At 40.2% G+C, this 18,428-nt stretch overlaps 1 protein-coding gene across 3 annotated transcripts in view; it reads right to left on the reverse strand.

The window, feature by feature from the left end:
• PIK3R4 (phosphoinositide-3-kinase regulatory subunit 4) overlaps positions 1-17,452 on the reverse strand; it is a 73,738-nt gene extending 56,286 nt beyond the window's left edge. For 2 of the 3 annotated variants that reach the window (XM_077991441.1, XM_015132206.3), the window contains exons 1-4: positions 16,939-17,452; positions 15,073-15,848; positions 3,958-4,091; positions 1,635-2,217 (exon numbers count right to left, since the gene is read on the reverse strand). In XM_077991441.1, the coding sequence (XP_077847567.1) occupies positions 1,635-2,217; positions 3,958-4,091; positions 15,073-15,805 (1,450 nt within the window). In that variant the 5' untranslated portion in view covers positions 15,806-15,848; positions 16,939-17,452. The remainder of the gene's footprint in view (positions 1-1,634; positions 2,218-3,957; positions 4,092-15,072; positions 15,849-16,938) is intronic. The other variant, XM_077991440.1, reaches the window with a different exon arrangement.
• Positions 17,453-18,428: the final 976 nt, after the last annotated feature.

Genomic DNA, 18,428 nt, shown 5'->3' on the forward strand with positions numbered 1-18,428 from the left:
AAGGCTGCAGTGAGCCATGATCTCCCCACTGCATTCCAGCCTGGGTGATCACATACTGGGCCGTGAAGAAATGACAATGCAAGGTGCTGGCACTGACCCTGGGTTATCATGGACTCTCACCATAAAGACCCAGAAGACCAAAGAAAAGCAGGATTGCTTCAAAACCAAGGTCTAGAACAGGAGCTCTGAGAACTGACAAATAGACCAAATACATTTGGGTCACGTTATTTAGTCTCTCCTAACCCCAATTTCCTCACCTGTCATATGAAGGTAATATAACATCTAATGCTCAAGGTTGTTGCAGCTAACCCTTGCAACAACCTAGAGCAGATTTTTCAATAAACAGTAGCTATTATTTTTATGTGATAGCTATTAGCAACTGAGTGTCAATATGTTAATATGGCACCTCATCAGAACATGACCTGTTTAACACAATTGAGAACAGATTAAGATACACTGCACCAAAAAGTAGGATCATAAAATTCTGGTAAAGAAGATAGAGCTTGTTTTTAAAACTGAGAAACTTTGATTTGATTTGATTTTATCTGGTTCAATTATTTATATTTGCCAAGTGAGTTACAACTATGCTTTGTTATAAATGATAAACTTTTATGTGTCTTAGAGAAATCCCGGATTTCTGAGCCTGAAGTTCATACCTATATGGTTACAGAAACCATAAATAAATAAATAGGCAAAGATATACATAAATAAAAATATATCTATGAGGAAACATAAAAACACCTAACAATCACCAATCACTTTTTGGGTGTGCCTAGAGATAAGACCAGAGTCCAAAGACCATTTTTCGCATGTTTCATTAAAATAATGACAAACAAATCATAAAATGAATGAACTATGTTTGTTTAAAAAAAAAAAAAAAGACAATATCATCACCACACACGTACTATTTACAAAGACTTCAAAACAGAATCCCTGATTTCTTTCAGATTATATTATAGAAATAAATTATTTATACTCAGCGATATTATATATATTCAGTGGAATTTCTCATGCAGAAATAAGCTCTCAGAATTAATTTGGGGAGCTAGAAATATGAATCTGTATCACCTGATTTTGAGTGAGAATTACAGGCAAAACACGTAGGTGTGTATAACACACCCACCTCATCACAAAGAAGATGTACATCCTAAACAGCACAGTAACTGGAAAAACCACCTTAAACTTCAGTAAGTTAGTATGCTAGGTTCTTTCAACATCAAATTATCCAGCAAAATTAATCTTTTTCAGCAGCAATAGACTGTTATATCCTAAAACTGACAGTCAAATAACCATATTTATCAGAGAAACTTCATAAAGGCCTGAAGACACTAGATCAGAAGCACATACTTGTAAACATTAGTAACATTAGTCTTATTCCAAGTTGAATGTAATATTCCTAAGAAAATCACAAAATTCCATCACTTGATAATTCTGATCGTTTCAAAAGTGAGAGAACACACAAACATTGATTCCCAGGAACACAGTATCTAGAAATATTATCAAAATGTACACAAACAGTTCAAAGAGCAAAGTTCATACTTGGAATTCTCAAACAAATCAGAAAAACAAGCAGTATTATAGTCATTAACTTAAAAATTATCTAAGTGGTTAATATTTGGACAATAAACTCTTACCAGCATAGGCTAGTCTAACGATAGTAGCATCATCTTGGGCTAAGTGGGCTATGCCTGGCAGAATGTATTCCGGATAAATATTGATATCATTACGAGGAACCTCTTTGACGAGAGCAAGAACTTTGGTCAACGTCCTCAAGGCTTCGGCCCTCACCCTGGGAACAGAGTCATTGCTGAAATGCAAAAGATATGGAGTAATCCGATCCAAAAGAATTTCAACACTTAATCTTGGAGCCAAATGAAGAATAAGTTCCAAAGCAGCTAATTTGGAATCACAGTATTTAAGGGTCTGTAGGCAGGATGTTATAACAGATACCAAGATAACCAGCCCATTTTCCTTAGGCTCTCCTTCGGCTTTTTCTGGCAGATCATGTCCACAGAGATTGTGAATAATGTTGCCCAAATCCTTCCGTATAACCAGAATACGCTCATCTGCAGAAAGAAACGTTTCCTTGGCAAACTGGGCCATGTAGGGCTGAAGGAAAGTGTAAAATATTTCAGGAAAGGCGTTGCCACGCTGCTGTTTTAAGTAATCTTCTGCCTCTAAACGTTTATCTGGCTCACGGTGAATCATCTGAGTTACCTACACCAAGGAAAGAAAAGGAATTAAAATAGATTTGAGAATAGAAAAGTAAAGCAGATGGAAGGCAATTTACATACGATGTAAAGGATCTTTCAGAACCTGACTGCTAAGTGATTGTGACTCCATCATCCTAGAAAGCAGCAAAAAATCATATACAAATATATTACAGATGGCCCTGACACATAAACAGGAGGTTATACCATGGCTCAGTATTCCCCATTTCTTAAAATAGGGACTAATATATTGCTGTCCACAACTCAAAGATTCTTATAAACTTTTCTGAGTAGGAGATACCATGAAGGATCTGAGGAAAGCAATGGATTTTCTCCAGAGAAAAATGTATACACACAATTTCTGCATTAAAAAACCCATACAATTCTGGAAGGAATCACAGAACCCCTAAAATCCATTTACATATCCAGGGTTGAGTTATGGTTCAGAACCTTATTGCCACAAGTGCAAAGGAATCTGTGGGTTAAGTATAGCTCTAGGATCTAATCAATAGGGGACTCAGTGGCTTAAAGTTTTCAAATAGTATCAAAGAGATGTTAAATTCTGCAAACACTAGAAATGATACACCTCATTTGAATTTATCCTATGTTTTCTAGTATCATAGGGAAATAAATATTTTTCAATGCACAGAACATAGTTTAATCTTTCCTGGACACTCATAGGGTATCAGTCATTATTTAAATAAAATATCACAAAATGTATTGAGTTATCTGAACTTTGTTTATATTTTAAATAAGAGCCTAGTAGTGAACATGGGGGAATCAAATGTACTAAAAGAAAATGTTAACTAGTCAGAATTGCTTTTAGTTTGATTAGGCCCTAAAGATTAAACAAATTCACTTCTTTCGCAGTTAAGAAAATGTACGCCCAAAGACATGAAGTTAACCAAAGCAACATAACAACTATGTGCCATACCCAAAGACAGAACATTACACCAACTCCTAATCCAGTGTACTGTTCAATAAATATGGCCTAAACTGGCTTCCTCTGAAGCACCTTAGTTTTTAATATTTGACATACTTAAGAGAAATTTAAATGTATTATAGATCTCCCTGTATTATATATCTCCCTACCTAATTAAATAATATTCTAAATACACCACAATCTTTTCCATGACTCAGAGTCATCACCACAATATTAGTTACCCTACAAATGACTTAGAAAAGATGCCCTCAAACAGTAATGTAGCTATGTGGCTTAGGTGATCCCCCCACACGACTCCTCACGCCCATTCTGCTATACTAATTTGTGCTTCTGTAGCTGCCTTTCCAGAGCTGCCCTCAGCTTCATATATTAATACAAAGCTATTTGCTTCTATATGCAATGGCCCTGCATTGCTGTATTATATTCAAGTTGACATTTCCTGTTCCCTCCATTTTAAATGTCTGTCTTCTTCATTTCTTACTAGCAAGCTCTATCCAGGACAACCTCTCCCACCCCTAGAAACCACCTTACCTCCTTCCAAATCTGTAAAACACGCACTGAAAATTATAGTGGGAAAATAGATAATAAATAGATTTTTTTTTAAGTCAAATGAGCTCTGTGCCTAAAGGGGAAAAAAACAGTACATTCTGCCCTAACAAAGTAGTAACAAAAGGCTGTTTATATTCGTCTATGGTGTTTTACTGCTTTATTCCAAATTTACAACATTCCAGAAATCTGATTAAAGCAAAAGTGGGAACAAGAGCCTATTAAAAACTTTATGGCAAATATTTGTAGCATAGTTACCAATTCTCTGATACTGCGATCTTCAATTTTATTTAGCACTTGTTCAGGGAAAAAATGTCCATTTCTATAAGCCAAAAGTTGAGAGAGATCAAATAATGGTACACCTTCTGTAAAAAGCTCAGCTATCACACAACCTGAAAAATAGCAGGTATAATTCTGTTAGAAAAGAGATGAAAAATATCATGCAATATAGATTGAGAACTCAGACAGTTCATAAAACCCAAAATGCAAAAACCCCAAAGTAAATGAAATTTAAAATGCTGATGCAACATATAACTACAATCAAGCTGACAGGGAAAATGTCTATTGCCTGAACACTGGTTTCTAAAGTATAAAGTCAAAATAGAGCCATACAATTTTTCTCCCTCTTAAAAGTTAAATACTTCCCCAGTTCTGTAATTTTAAATGAATGTATAAACCAGACATGGTGGCTCACACCTGTACTTCCAGCACTTTGGGAGGCCAAGGCCAGCAGATCATCTGAGATCAGGAGTTCGAGACCAGCCTGGTCAACATGATGAAACCGCATCTCTACCAAAAACACAAAAATTAACCGGGCATGGTGGCACACACCTGTGGTCCCAGCTACCTGGGAGGCTGAGGCACAAGAATCACTTAAACCCAGGAAGTAGAGGTAGGTAGAGGTAGGCTGCAGTGAGCTGAGATCATGCCACTGCACTCCAGCCTGGATGACAGAGTGAGACTCCATCTCAAAAAAATAAAATAAAATAAAATAAAATAAAATAAAAAATAAATAAATTAAATTAAAGTATATATGTAATATATACAATTTACATATAGAGTGATAAAACAAGAAACTTTTATTTAAGTATGGACTTACAGACATTAAATTCATAAGGAACTACTACTACAAAGTCGTATCTGACAAATCATTTATTCATCATTAAACAAAAAGTTATTAGGTGACCACTATACCCTAGGCACAAGTAGTACATAAAGCAGATAAAATCCTTGCCCTCATGAAGCTTTCATTCTAGGAAGGAAGACAGAAAATAAAGCAGTGAACAAACATAATATGTGAAATGCTAAAAAGTGTAGCTGTAAGATTAGGGAGAGGAAAAGAGAGATAACTCTCATTTTGCATTTATATAATCTTCAAACCAGAAATTTTTAAAGTACCCACATTTCCAAAAGGACAACACAGTTTCACTGAATCATTACATGACAGGCATTTAACAAGTCTAAAGAGATCCTTAAATAACCTCAACTCACAGCCTGTGCATTTGCTAGTCCCTCTACCTAGAATGCTATGCCCCCAAGTACCTCCACCTCCTTCAGATCTTCAGGTGCTCAAATGTCACTCAGCAGTAAGGCCTTTCTTGATTGCCTGTTTAAAATTGCAGGCCCCACTTCCACAACTACCCCCACACCCCTCACCAGACACATTCCCTTTTCTCTTTCCTTACGGTTTTTCCCCCATAGCACCAACTTCCAGGTTATATTTTATGTACAGATGCTGCTCAATCTACAACGGGGTTACATCCCAATAAATCAATGAAAAGTTAAAAATCTTGCATGGTGGCTCATGGCTGTAATCCCACCACTTTGGGAGGCCAAGACAGGCAGATCACTTGAGGTCAGGAGTTCAAGACCAGCCTGGCCAACACAGTGAAACACTATCTCTACTAAAAATACAAAAAATAGCCAGGTGTGGTGGTGCACGTTTGTAATTCCAGGTATTTGGGAGGCTAAAACAGGAGAATCACTTGAACCTGCAAGGCAGAGTTTGCAGTAAGCAGAGATTGGGCCACTGCACTCCAGTCTGGGCAACAGAGCCAGACTCTGTCTCCAAAAAAAAAAAAGAAAAAGAAAAGAAAAATAAATGGATTTAATACATGTAACCTGATGAATTCTCCAGCTTAGCCTACCTTAAACATGCTCAGAACACTTACATTAGCCTACATGTGGGCAAACACATCTAACTCAAAGGCTATTTCACAATAAAGGTGTGAGATATTTCTCTCACATAATTTATTAATATTGAACTGAAAGTGAAAAACAGCATGATTGTATGGGTGCTCCAAATACATTTCAACTGAATGTGTATCACTTTTGCACTTTTGATTTTGGTAAAATCAAACAATCATAAGCTGAACCATTACAAAATCAGGACAGTCTGTGTTTCTTTTTGTCTATATGCCTATTAGAATACAAGTTACATGAGGAAGGGATTTTTCTACTTTATTCATTGAAAAATCTCCAGCAACTAAGTTCCTAACACATAATAAACACTCAATAAATTTGTTAATTTCTCTCTGTATAGTGTCACATTTTAGAATAAAGGACTTCGAAAAGCAGCTATTAAAAACACCATAAGCAACAAGGAAACAGAGGACCCAAAAAATACAATTAAAATTAACCAGCTAATGTAAGTAAGTTTCTGAGCACGTTTAAGGTAGGGTAAGCTGGGGAGTTCAATAGGTTAGGTGTATTAAATGCATTTTCTACTTATATTTTCAACTTCTAATCAGTTTATTGGGATGTAACTCCATTGTAAGTTGAGGAACATAGGCACATAAAATAGAATCTAGAAGTTGGTGCTATGGGGAAAAAACAGTAGAGAAAAACACCAACTGGATCTAACAGATACCAACAGAACACTCCACCCAACGAAAGCAGAGTACAACACACGCATACTACATATACCGCCCGGCGTTGTCAGCTGTAAGAGCCAAGTGTCAAAGACAATCTAACAGCAATGAGCACTAGACAGAGGCTTCTAATATCATTCACTACATACTAAAAGAATTAGGATTCCTTAATGGCTTGTTTGAGCACTAGGGCACGGTAGGTACAATATCTTATACCAAAAAGTAAAGAAATGCTTAAAAAAAAAATTACAATAATAATGAGGACTGCCACAAGGAAACGGGAATCAGCCTGAGAAGGCTCCTTCTACCACTGGCCAAATCTGAGACAACTGATGCACCAATATAATTAAGGTAATAAATACAAACGATTGAAAAAATTAAGAATTAATGTCTATACCAATAAATAAATAAATGGGGCAAAAGAGAGGATCCTTGAGTCTAGCAGAATGTTGAGGTCCTACTGTTGAATGTGGAGGAAGTGTTTCAGTGGAAGAATCATTTTTGCAACCATCATAGTAAAAATTCGATCAGGCAAGAATCATCAATGGATGCCAAATGCCAAGGGATAAACTGTAGTGATGGGCAGGATATTTGCACATCTTTTTTTGTTTGTTTTTTGATACAAGGTCTCACTCTGTCACCCAGCCCGGAGTGCAGTGGTGTGATCACAGTTCACTGTGGCCTGGACCTCCCGGGCTCAGGTAATCCTCCCACCTCAGCCTCCCGGGTAGCTGAGACTATAGGCGTGCACCACCACGCCCAACAAGTTTTTTGCATTTTTTTTTAGAGACAGGGTTTTACCATATTGTCCAGGCTGCTCTTGAACTCCCAGGCTCAAGAATCTGCCCACCTCAGCCTCCCAAGTGTGGGAGGCTGGGATTACAAGTGTGAGCCACCACACCAGGCATATTTGCACATCTTAAAATTTCTTCCCATAGGTTGCTTATTAGTTGCAAGGGATTAAAAAAATAGAAAACTACAGAGGGGAGAAATTTGGGAAGATTTTGACCAGATGATTAAAATTAACATCACAAACAACCATCATTTGTTTCAAGATGTGACCCTGTGAAAACCCATCATCATCTATGCAGTATTCCTACTAAGTTATAACCTAAATCTAATCACGAGGAAACATTAGACAAACTCAAAATGAGAAACATCCTATCAAAAAACAAAGGAGCGGGTGACATACAGAATGCATGTAAAAGCTGGTGAAAACGGAATAAGGTCTATACTCTAATTAACAGTAATGTACCTATGTCAACTGATTCTGATATGGTACGACAGTCATAACATGTCATCATTGGGGGAAGCTGAGTGAAGGATACCTCACTATTCTTGCAACTTCCTTTGATTCTACAATAATTCAAACTAACAAGTATAAAAATGATTTTGAAAAATTAAGTGGGGGGAGGCATTCTTCAAAAAATGGCAATGTGATAATAACAAAAAGAAAAAAAGGCTGTAGAAATATTAAAGGAGGCTAAAAGGATATGACAACTAAATGTAATATCTGACCCTAAACAAGGTCCTGCCCTGAAGCAGGCAAAATGCTATAAGAGATAGGATTGGGTCAAATACAAAATTAGAATAAGAAGTGTAATTACTGTATCAATGTTAAAATTACCATAGGCATTAACTATATTGTGTTTTATAACAGACTATACCTCATTTTACAACACACTGAAGGCAGGGGAAGGTTCCAAGACGGCTGAATAGGAACAGCTCCATTCTACAGCTCCCAGCATGAGCAACGCAGAAGACGGGTGATTTCTGCATTTCCAACTGAGGTACTGGGTTCATTTCACTGGGGCTTGTCAGACAGTGGGTGCAGCCCACAGAGCATGAGCCAAAGCAGGGTGGGGCACTGCCTCATCCGGGAAGCACAAGGGGTTGGGGAATTTCCTTTCCTAGCCAAGGGAAGCTGTGACAGACAGTACCTGGAAAATTGGGACACTCCCACCCTAATACTGCCCTTTTCCAAAAGTCTTAGCAAACAGCACACCAGGAGATTATATCCCACGCCTGGCTCAGAGGGTCCCACGCCCATGGAGCCTTGCTCACTGCTAGCACAGCAGTCTGATATGGAACTGCCAGGCCGCAGCGAGGCTGGGGGAGGGGCGTCCGCCATTGCTGAGGCTTGAGTAAGTAAACAAAGTGGCTGGGAAGCTCAAACTGGGTGGAGCCCACCGTAGCTCAAGGAGGCCTGCCTGCCTCTGTAGACACCACTAGAGGGGCAGGGCATAGCTGAACAAAAGGCAGCAGAAACTTCTACAGACTTAAATGTCCCTCTAAGACAGCTTTGAAGAGAGTAGTGGTTCTCCCAGCATGGAGTTTGAGATCTGAGAATGGACAGACTGCCTCAAGTGGGTCCCTGACCCCCAAGTAGCCTAATTTGCAGACACCTCGCGGTGGGGGCCGACTGACACCTCATACAGCCAGGTGTCCCTCTGAGATGAAGCTTCCAGAGGAAGGATCAGGCAGCAACATCTGCTGTTCTGCAGCCTCCACTGGTGATACCTAGGCAAACAGGGCCTGGAGTAGACCTCCAGCAAACTCTAACAGACCTGCAGCTGAGGGTCCTGACTGTTAGAAACTAACAAACAGAAAAAGACATCCACACCAAAACCCCACCTGTATGTCACCATTATCAAAAACCAAAGGTAGGTAAAACCACAAAGATGGGGACAAAACAGAGCAGAAAAGCTGAAAATTCTAAAAATCAGAGTGCCTCTTCTCCTCCAAAGGAATGCAGCTCCTCTCCAGCAATGGAACAAAGCTGGACGGAGAATGACGTTGACAAGTTGAGAGAAGAAGGCTTCAGACGATCCGTAATAACAAACTTCTCCGAGCTAAAGGAGGATGTTCCAAGCCATCGCAAAGAAGCTAAAAACCTTGAAAAAAGATTAGACGAATGGCTAACTAGAATAAACAGTGTATGGAAGACCTTAAATGACCTAATGGAGCTGAAAACCATGACACGAGAACTACGTGATGCATGCATAAGCTTCAGTAGCCAATTTGATCAAGAGGAAGAAAGGGATCAGTGATTGAAAATCAAATTAATGAAGTGAAGCAAGAAGAGAAGTTTAGAGAAAAAGAGTAAAAAGAAACGAACAAAGCCTCCAAGAAATATGGGACTATGTGAAAAGACCAAATCTGCGTCTGATAGGTGTACCTGAAAGTGACGGGGAGAATGGAACCAAGGTGGAAAACACTCTTCAGGATATTATCCAAGAGAACTTCCCCAACCTAGCAAGGCAGGCCAACATCAAATTCAGGAAACACAAAGAACTCCACAAAGATACTCCTCAAGAAAGGCAACTCCAAGACACATAATTGTCAGATTCACCAAAGTTGAAATGAAGGAAAAAATGTTAAGGGCAGCCAGAGAGAAAGGTCAGGTTACCCACAAAGAAAAGCCCATCAGACTAACAGCGGATCTCTTGGCAGAAACTCTACAACCAGAAGAGAGTGGGGGCCAATATTCAACATTCTTAAAGAAAAGAATTTCAACCCAGAATTTCACATCCAGCCAAACTAAGCTTCATAAGTGAAGGAGAAATAAAATCCTTGACAGACAAACAAATGCTGACAGACTTTGTCACCACCAGGCCTGCCTTACAAGAGCTCCTGAAGGAAGCACTAAACATGGAAAGGAACAATCACTACCACCCACTGCAAAAACATGTCAAATCATAAAGACCATCAATGCTAGGAAGAAACTGCATCAACTAACAAGCAAGATAACCAGCTAACATCATAATGACAGGATCAAATTCACACATAACAATATTAACCTTAAATGTAAATGGACTAAATGCTCCAATTAAAAGACACAGACTGGCAAATTGAATAGAGTCAAGACCCATCAGTGTGCTGTATTCAGGAGACCCATCTCACGTGCAGAGACACACATAGGCTCAAAATAAAGGGATGGAGGAAGATCCACCAAGCAAATGGAAAACAAAAAAAAGCAGGGGTTACAATCCTAGTCTCTCATAAAACAGACTTTAAACCAAGAAAGATCAAAAGAGACAAAGAGGGCTATTAGGGATCAATTCAACAAGAAGAGCTAACTATCCTAAATATATATGCACCCAATACAGGAGCACCCAGATTCATAAAGCAAGACCTCAGAGACCTACAAAGAGACTTAGACTCCCACATAATAATAATGGGAGACTTTAACACCCCACTGTCAACATTAGACAGATCAACAAGACAGAAAGTTAACAAGTATATCCAGGACTTGAACTCAGTTCTGCACCAAGCAGACCTAACAGACATCTACAGAAATCTCCACCCCAAATCAACAGAATATACATTCTTCTCAGCACATCGCACTTATTTCAAAATTGATCACGTAGTTGGAAGTAAAGCACTCCTCAGCAAAAGAACAGAAATGATAACAAACTGTCTTTCAGACCACAGTGCAATCAAACTAGAACTCAGGATTAAGAAACTCACTCAAAACCGCTCAACTACATGGAAACTGAACAACCTGCTCCTGAATGACTACTGGGTACATAACGAAATGAAGGCAGAAATAAAGATGTTCTTTGAAACCAATGAGAACAAAGACACAACATACCAGAATCTCTGGGACACATTTAAAGCAGTGTGTAGAGGGAAATTTATAACTCTAAATGCCCACAAGAGAAAGCAGGAAAGATCTAAAATTGACACCCTAACATCACAATTAAAAGAACTAGAGAAGCAAGAGCAAACACATTCAAATACTAGCAGAAGTCCAGAAATAACTAAGATCAGAGCAGAACTGAAGGAGATAGACACACAAAAAACTTTCAAAAAAATCAATGAATCCAGGAGCTGGTTTTTTGAAAAGATCAACAAAATTGATAGACTGCTAGCAACACTAGCAAAGAAGAAAAGAGAGAAGAATCAAGACGCAATAAAAAATGACAAAGGGGATATCACCACCGATCCCACAGAAATACAAAATACCATCAGAGAATACTATAAACACCTCTATGAAAGTAAACTAAAAAATCTAGAAGAAATGCATAAATTCCTGGACACATACACCCTCCTAAGACTAAACCAGGAAGAAGCTGAATCCCTGAATAGACCAATAACAGTCTCTGAAATTGAGGCAATAATTAATAGCCTACCAACCAAAAAACGTCCAGGACCAGAGGGATTCACAGCCGAATTCTACCAGAGGTACGAAGAGGAGCTGGTATCATTTCTTCTGAAACTATTCCAATCAATAGGAAAAGAGGAATCCTCCCTAACTCATTTTATGAGGCCAGCATCATCCTGATACCAAAGCCTGGCAGAGACACAACAAAAAAAGAGAATTTTAGACCAATATCCCTGATGAACATCGATGCAAAAATCCTTAATAAAATAATGGCAAACCAAATCGAGCAGCACATCAAAAAGCTTATCCACCACGATCAAGTTGGCTTCATCCCTGGATACAAGGCTGGTTCAACATATGCAAATCAATAAACATAATCCATCATATAAACAGAACCAAAAACAAAAACCACATGATTATCTCAATAGATGCAGAAAAGGCCTTCAACAAAATTCAACAGCCCTTCATGCTAAAAACTCTCAATAAACTAGGTATTGATGGGACGTATCTCAAAATAATAAGAGTTATTTAGGACAGACCCACAGCCAATATCATACTCAATGAGCAAAAACTGGAAGCATTCCCTTTGAAAACTGCCACAAGACAGGGATGCCCTCTCTCACCACTCCTATTCAACATAGTGTTGGAAGTTCTGGCCAGGGCAATCAGGCAGGAGAAAGAAATAAAGGGTATTCAATTAGGAAAAGAGGAAGTCAAATTGTCCCTGTTGGCAGATGACATGATTGTATATTTAGAAAATCCCATCATCTCAGCCCAAAATCTCCTTAAGCTGATAAGCAACTTTAGCAAAGTCTCAGGATACAAAATCAATGTGCAAAAATCACAAGCATTCCTATACACCAATAACAGACAAACAGAGAGCCAAATCATGAGTGAACTCCCATTCACAATTGCTTCAAAGAGAATAAAATACCTAGGAATTCAACTTACAAGGGATGTGAAGGAACGCTTCAAGAACTACAAACCTCTGCTCAATGAAATAAAAGAGGACACAAACAAATGGAAGAACATTCCATTCTTATGGATACGAAGAATCAGTATCGTGAAAAATGGCCATACTCCCCAAGGTAATTTACAGATTCAATGCCATCCCCATCAAACTACCAATGACTTTCTTCACAGAATCGGAAAAATCTACTTTAAACTTCATATGGAACCAAAAAAGAGCCCACATTGCCAAGACAATTCTAAGCCAAAAGAACCAAGCTGGAGGCATCACGCTACCTGACTTCAAACTATGCTACAAGGCAGCATGGTAACCAAAACAGCATGGTACTGGTACCAAAACAGAGATATAGATCAATGGAACAGAACAGAGTCCTCAGAAACAATACCACACATCTACAACCACCTGGTCTTTGACAAACCTGACAAAAACAAGAAATGGGGAAAGGATTCCCTATTTAGTTAATGGTGCTGGGAAAACTGGCTAGCCATATGTGAAAAGCTGAAACTGGATCCCTTCCTTACACCTTATACAAAAATTAATTCAAGATGGATTAAAGACTTAAATGCTAGACCTAAAACCACAAAAACCCTAGAAGAAAACCTAGGCAATACCATTCAGGACATAGGCACGGACAAGGACTTCATGACTAAAACACCAAAAGCAATGGCAATAAAACCCACAAGCGAGAAAAAAATTAAGCCAAACTATCACAAAATTTACCAAAAATGGCACTGATGCCAGATTTCTTTCGAAGTCCCTCAGAGTACCACCCTCAACACACTTCTCCTTCCTCTCTATCCCATAAATTCTTAAATAATCTGGAATCCATAGCTCAGCTTCATGAGGTCTGTGTATGTGAAATAATATATAGGAATGAATGCAGGGTACATTTTTCCAGGGAAGGAGTCCGCTAATTTCATTACATTTTTTAAGGGAGTCCAAAAAAGCTTAAGAATCACTTCTGTACAAACTTTTCCTAGCTACAATTTCTACCTATTTCCTGATAACTCCCAAATCTCCGTCTCTATCCCAGATTTCTATGCCCAAAAATTTATAACCAATTGCTGGGCTAGGTGTGGTAGTTCATCCCTGTAATCGCAACACTTTGGAAGGTTGAGGTGGGATGACAGGTTGAGCTCAGGCATTCAGGAACATTCTGGGCAACATAGTAAAATACAGTCTCTACCAAAAATGTTTTAAAAAATATCAACTGGGTGTGGTGGTGTGCGCCTGTAGTCCTGGCTACACGCAGAAAGCTGAAGCAAGAGGATCTTTGGAGTTGAAGGCTGAAGTGAGCTACGACTGCACCACTGCGCTCCAGCCTAGGCAACAATGTGAGATCCTATCTCTAAAACATAATAATAAATTAAAAATAAATAAAAATATAACCAAATATATGTTGTACATCTTCTCCTGAATCCTTGGCAGAAATCTCAAACTTAACATATCTAAAGCAGACCTCATCATCTTCCCAATCTTACCTGTTCCTCCTCCTGTGTCTCCTTGTCTCAGGGACCAGCATTACCACCCACTCAGTTTGGTGGGCGGGGAGAAGTTCCTGTGACTTCATCTTCCAATGACAGAGTCCTAACAATTCTATCTACTAATAATCTCTTAAGCATTACCACTTCTCTCCACTCCTTCCAACTCTGCCACAACCTTAAGCCAGTCACAATCATCTTACCTGGACTGTGGCAGTTTTCTCCTAACTTGTTTTCCTGTCTTCTGTGTAGCTTCCCTGCAAAATTCACTCTCCATGCTACAGTCAGGCCACACCGTTTCTGATCTGGCCTGAGTTTGGGCCTTACTTAATTCACATTCTGTGTTCCAGAAAACACATCAGTGCATCATGTTCTGGTTTTTAGGCTTTTGTGTAGGCAACATTCTCTGTCTGAAACAAACTACTCTACGAAAGTTAACTCCCAATCAACTTTCAGATTTCAATGTAAATATCATCTTTCTATTAAAGAGGCCTTGCTTGATCCCACCTCTTGACTCATCACCACCATGAGGACTAATTTAAGTATCTATGTGTTCATATAGTAGCACTCAATGCTTATTACCACCACAGTAAACAACACTGCATTGAAATGTCCTTTTGCAATATCCATGGTCACTTTAAAATGGAAGCATTATGAAAATATATTATCCATCAATGTCCCTAGCACTTAGGACAGTGCCTGACACATACAATAAAAGTAGGCAAGCAAATATGTTTATCTGTTTGTGTAAATAAACTGCTGTTTGCATTTCCTAGGCACTTAAACACATCCAATGCAGGAATGCTGCCTCTAATTGAAATAGTGTCTGAGGACAAACCAAGACATTAACTTTTCAATATCTGGTGACTAAAAAAAGCTACATTTCTGATTAACAGTTAAAAGATAAACAAATGCTCCTTTAGCAAATGTGACCCACTCAAATACCTGCTGAAAAGATGTCCATTGCTCTCTTCAACTCTCCTCTTGTTCTCTGATTGCTATTTAAGTCTACAAGTGGAGTTGAAGGATCTCTCATATATTCTAACTCAGTGGCAAACATCCCACCATCAACAAAACGTTCAGGAGCAATATAACAAGTTCTCCTCCGTGATGTGTCAAAGAAATAATTGAAATCTGCCGGGTTGTCTTCTGGAAGATAAGTGGGCTTAAAACTGGCAAAATCAGTTAGAAGAACCCAATTCCAACTGGTGACCATCACATTCTCAGTCTTGATGTCTCCATGACGAACTCCAGATTTGTGTGCTTGGTCCACAGCTGTCAGGATCTGGAAAGCAATCCAGCGCTTCTCAATGTTATTCAAGAATGGACGGGTACTGATACGATCATAGAGATTGTCTCGCACGTACTGCCTAAAGAGCATAGCTGCTTTCTCAGATGCTTTCTCTGATGCTTTTTGGAAAGGTAGACAGTTCTGTGCAGAATTAAGCCTGATTTTCAGTTCCTCCAGCTCTTGTTTATAGCTGGTTAAAGGCAATGTGGGATCCTGAATTGCAAAAACCTTCACAACGACCAGGCCTTCTCGGTGCTTGGCTCGAGCAACTTTAAAAAACCGAGTACTCCCCAGGCTTTTATCATATTCAAAGTCATGAATATCTGAAAAATAACTCTCTACAGAAAGGATCTGGGAGGGAGCAATGCCAGCAAGCTGATTTCCCATAATGGCAGGCACCTTTGGGGTCGGTAAGGTTAGGATACAATACCTATTTAAAAGAAAAACAAATGAAGAAAAAAGACAAGAAACAAAGAAGCAGTGAAATACCATTATTCCATTATTTGGTCTCTTCCGAAAAGACAGATGCAGCATATTTCTCTTCCACTAAGAGCACTGTACCTAGCCTTCTGGGCAGTCTCTAAATTTCACACACATTTATCTAAAAAGACCATGTTATTTTCTCTAAGAAGACCTTATTTTACCTAAAAAGATCCTGCTATTGTGCATCGCCATTTCCAGGAGCTGAACTATATTTAAATAGGTCTCTTCAACTTTAAGCCAAAAATGTTAGAATGTGTTATTTTCTGATATTTAAATTTAAAATATTAATGAGCCTTTACTATGTATTCCGTGCTGTGCTTGGGGCTATGAGAATCACAAAATTACTATATGACATAGTTCTTGTCCAAGAACCTGTAGTTTCTTGGAAATAAGACACAGACACATTAAAAACTTAAAACTGGCCGGGCGCGGTGGCTCACGCATGTAATCCCAGCACTTCGGGAGATCGAGGCCAGCAGATCACGAGATCAGGAGTTCAAGACGAGCCTGGCCAACATGGTTAAACCCCCTCTCCACTAAAAATACAAAAATTAGCCGGGTGTGGTGGTGGGCGCCTGTAATCCCGGCTACTCGTGAGGCTGAGGCAGGAGAACTGCTTGAACCCAGGACGCGTAGGTTGCAGTGAGTGGAGATCCCGCCACTGCACTCCAGCCTGGGTGACAGAGTGAGACTCCATCCGTCTCAAAAGAAAAAAGAAAAAAAGAAAAATGTGAAACTGACTAGGAGTCATCTAATACAAATAGGTCACTGAATTCCTGAAATGGTCAAACCAAGATCTAAAAATTCAGTTAACTCCTGGACACTTCCTGCCTAATTCCAATGTGCCCGCTCACCCAGCTAAAAGAAGGTGCAAACTTCCCTGGTCTGCAACAAGAAACCTTGCCACAGATGTTAAAGAAATGTAGACCAAAATAGGCACTTGCTAACCGTAGCCCAGGGTTTTGCTAACTCAGGTTTTGCAAGAAATAAATGCCACACATATACACACACGACCTTAAGCACACATAAACATTTACCCTAGGCCTCGGGAAAGTGTCAAAAATCGTTCAGAGGCTTCACAACGAGGTCATAGTGGACTACTTCGAGGACGGGACGGGAAAACGCGTCAGCAGCGGGGAAGCTATCTCTACGAAGGGTCTTTCTTCATAGGCAGGAGATGGGCTGTTGGGGGAGGGGCGCAGAAAAGTCCCGCTCTTCAGGAACCCGGGTGGTCCTGGGAGGAGAACTGGGAAAGCTCTCGGGGTCTCAGCAGAGAGAAGAAGCCACGCTAAAGAGTTTCCACAGGTACCCTGGGATTTGCCCCTTCCAGCCCCCTAACCTGCCCTGGGGGCCATGCGTTCCTGGGCCTCGTCTTCCTCTAGCGCGGATCGCTACACCCTTCCGAGCCCTCCTCGAGGGCCTCACCACCGGGCGGGGGGAGATGGAACCCGGGAGAGAAGTGGAGACCGCCAGTCCCAGGAAAACACTATACTTCAGCTGCTACAGCCGCAGCAAACGCCGAACTCCCGGGAAAGCAGCCGGTCTGACCTCACTTCCTGTCGCCGAGCAGAAGTGACGAAAAAGAGTGAGCCTTGAGGAATTGCCGGGGTAGGAAACTGGTTGCTAGGAAACGAACGAAGGCGTGGTCTTACTCCGGGCGAAACTACAGGGAGAAAATAATGCTCTGACAACGATCTATCCCCGTCCTCCTCTTCTACCTTTCATTCTCGAACGCTGAGGTTTCTGACATCCCCTAGAACCTGTTCAGACACCCCTTCACTCCCAGGACAGCAGAACAGCGTTAAGAGAACTCAAGAATATTTAGGAAAACTAATATATCCCAAGCTGGATTTTTAAGAGTTCTATTGAGATATAACTTACATACCATAAAGTTCACCTGCTTAAAATGTACAAAGCAGTAGTTTTTAATACATCTGTCGAGTTGTGCAATCATCCCTATAATGTGATTTTATTTAGTTATTTATTTTTGAGATGGAGTCTCGGAGTCTCGTTCTGTAACCCTGGCTGGAGTGCAGTGGCACGATCTCGGCTTGCTGCAACCTCCACCTCCCGGGTTCAAGCGATTCTCCGGCTTCAACCTCCCGAGTAGCTGGGACTATAGACGCCGGCCTCTACGCCTGGCTAATTTTTTGTGTTTTTAGTAGAGACGGGGTTTCACCGTGTTATGGTCTCAATCTCCTGACCTCGTGATCCGCCAACCTCGGCCTCCCAAAGTGCTGGGATTACAGGCGTGAACCACCGCACCCGGCCTTTTTTTTTTTTTTTTTTGGAGACAGAATCTCGCTGTGTCACCCAGGCAGGAATGCAGTAGTGCCATCTCGGCTTACTGCAAACTCCACCTCCACCGGGTTCAAGCGATTCTCATGCTTCTGCCTCCAGAGTAGCTGGGACCACAGGCATGTGCCACCACGCCCAGCTAGTTTTTGTATTGTTAGTAGAGACGGGGTTTCACCATGTTGGCCAGGATGGTCTGGATCTCCTGACCTCAAGTGATCCGCCCGCCTCG

This window comes from Macaca mulatta, chromosome 2 (assembly GCF_049350105.2).
Source record: "Macaca mulatta isolate MMU2019108-1 chromosome 2, T2T-MMU8v2.0, whole genome shotgun sequence".
NCBI classification, from domain to species: Eukaryota; Metazoa; Chordata; class Mammalia; order Primates; family Cercopithecidae; genus Macaca; species Macaca mulatta.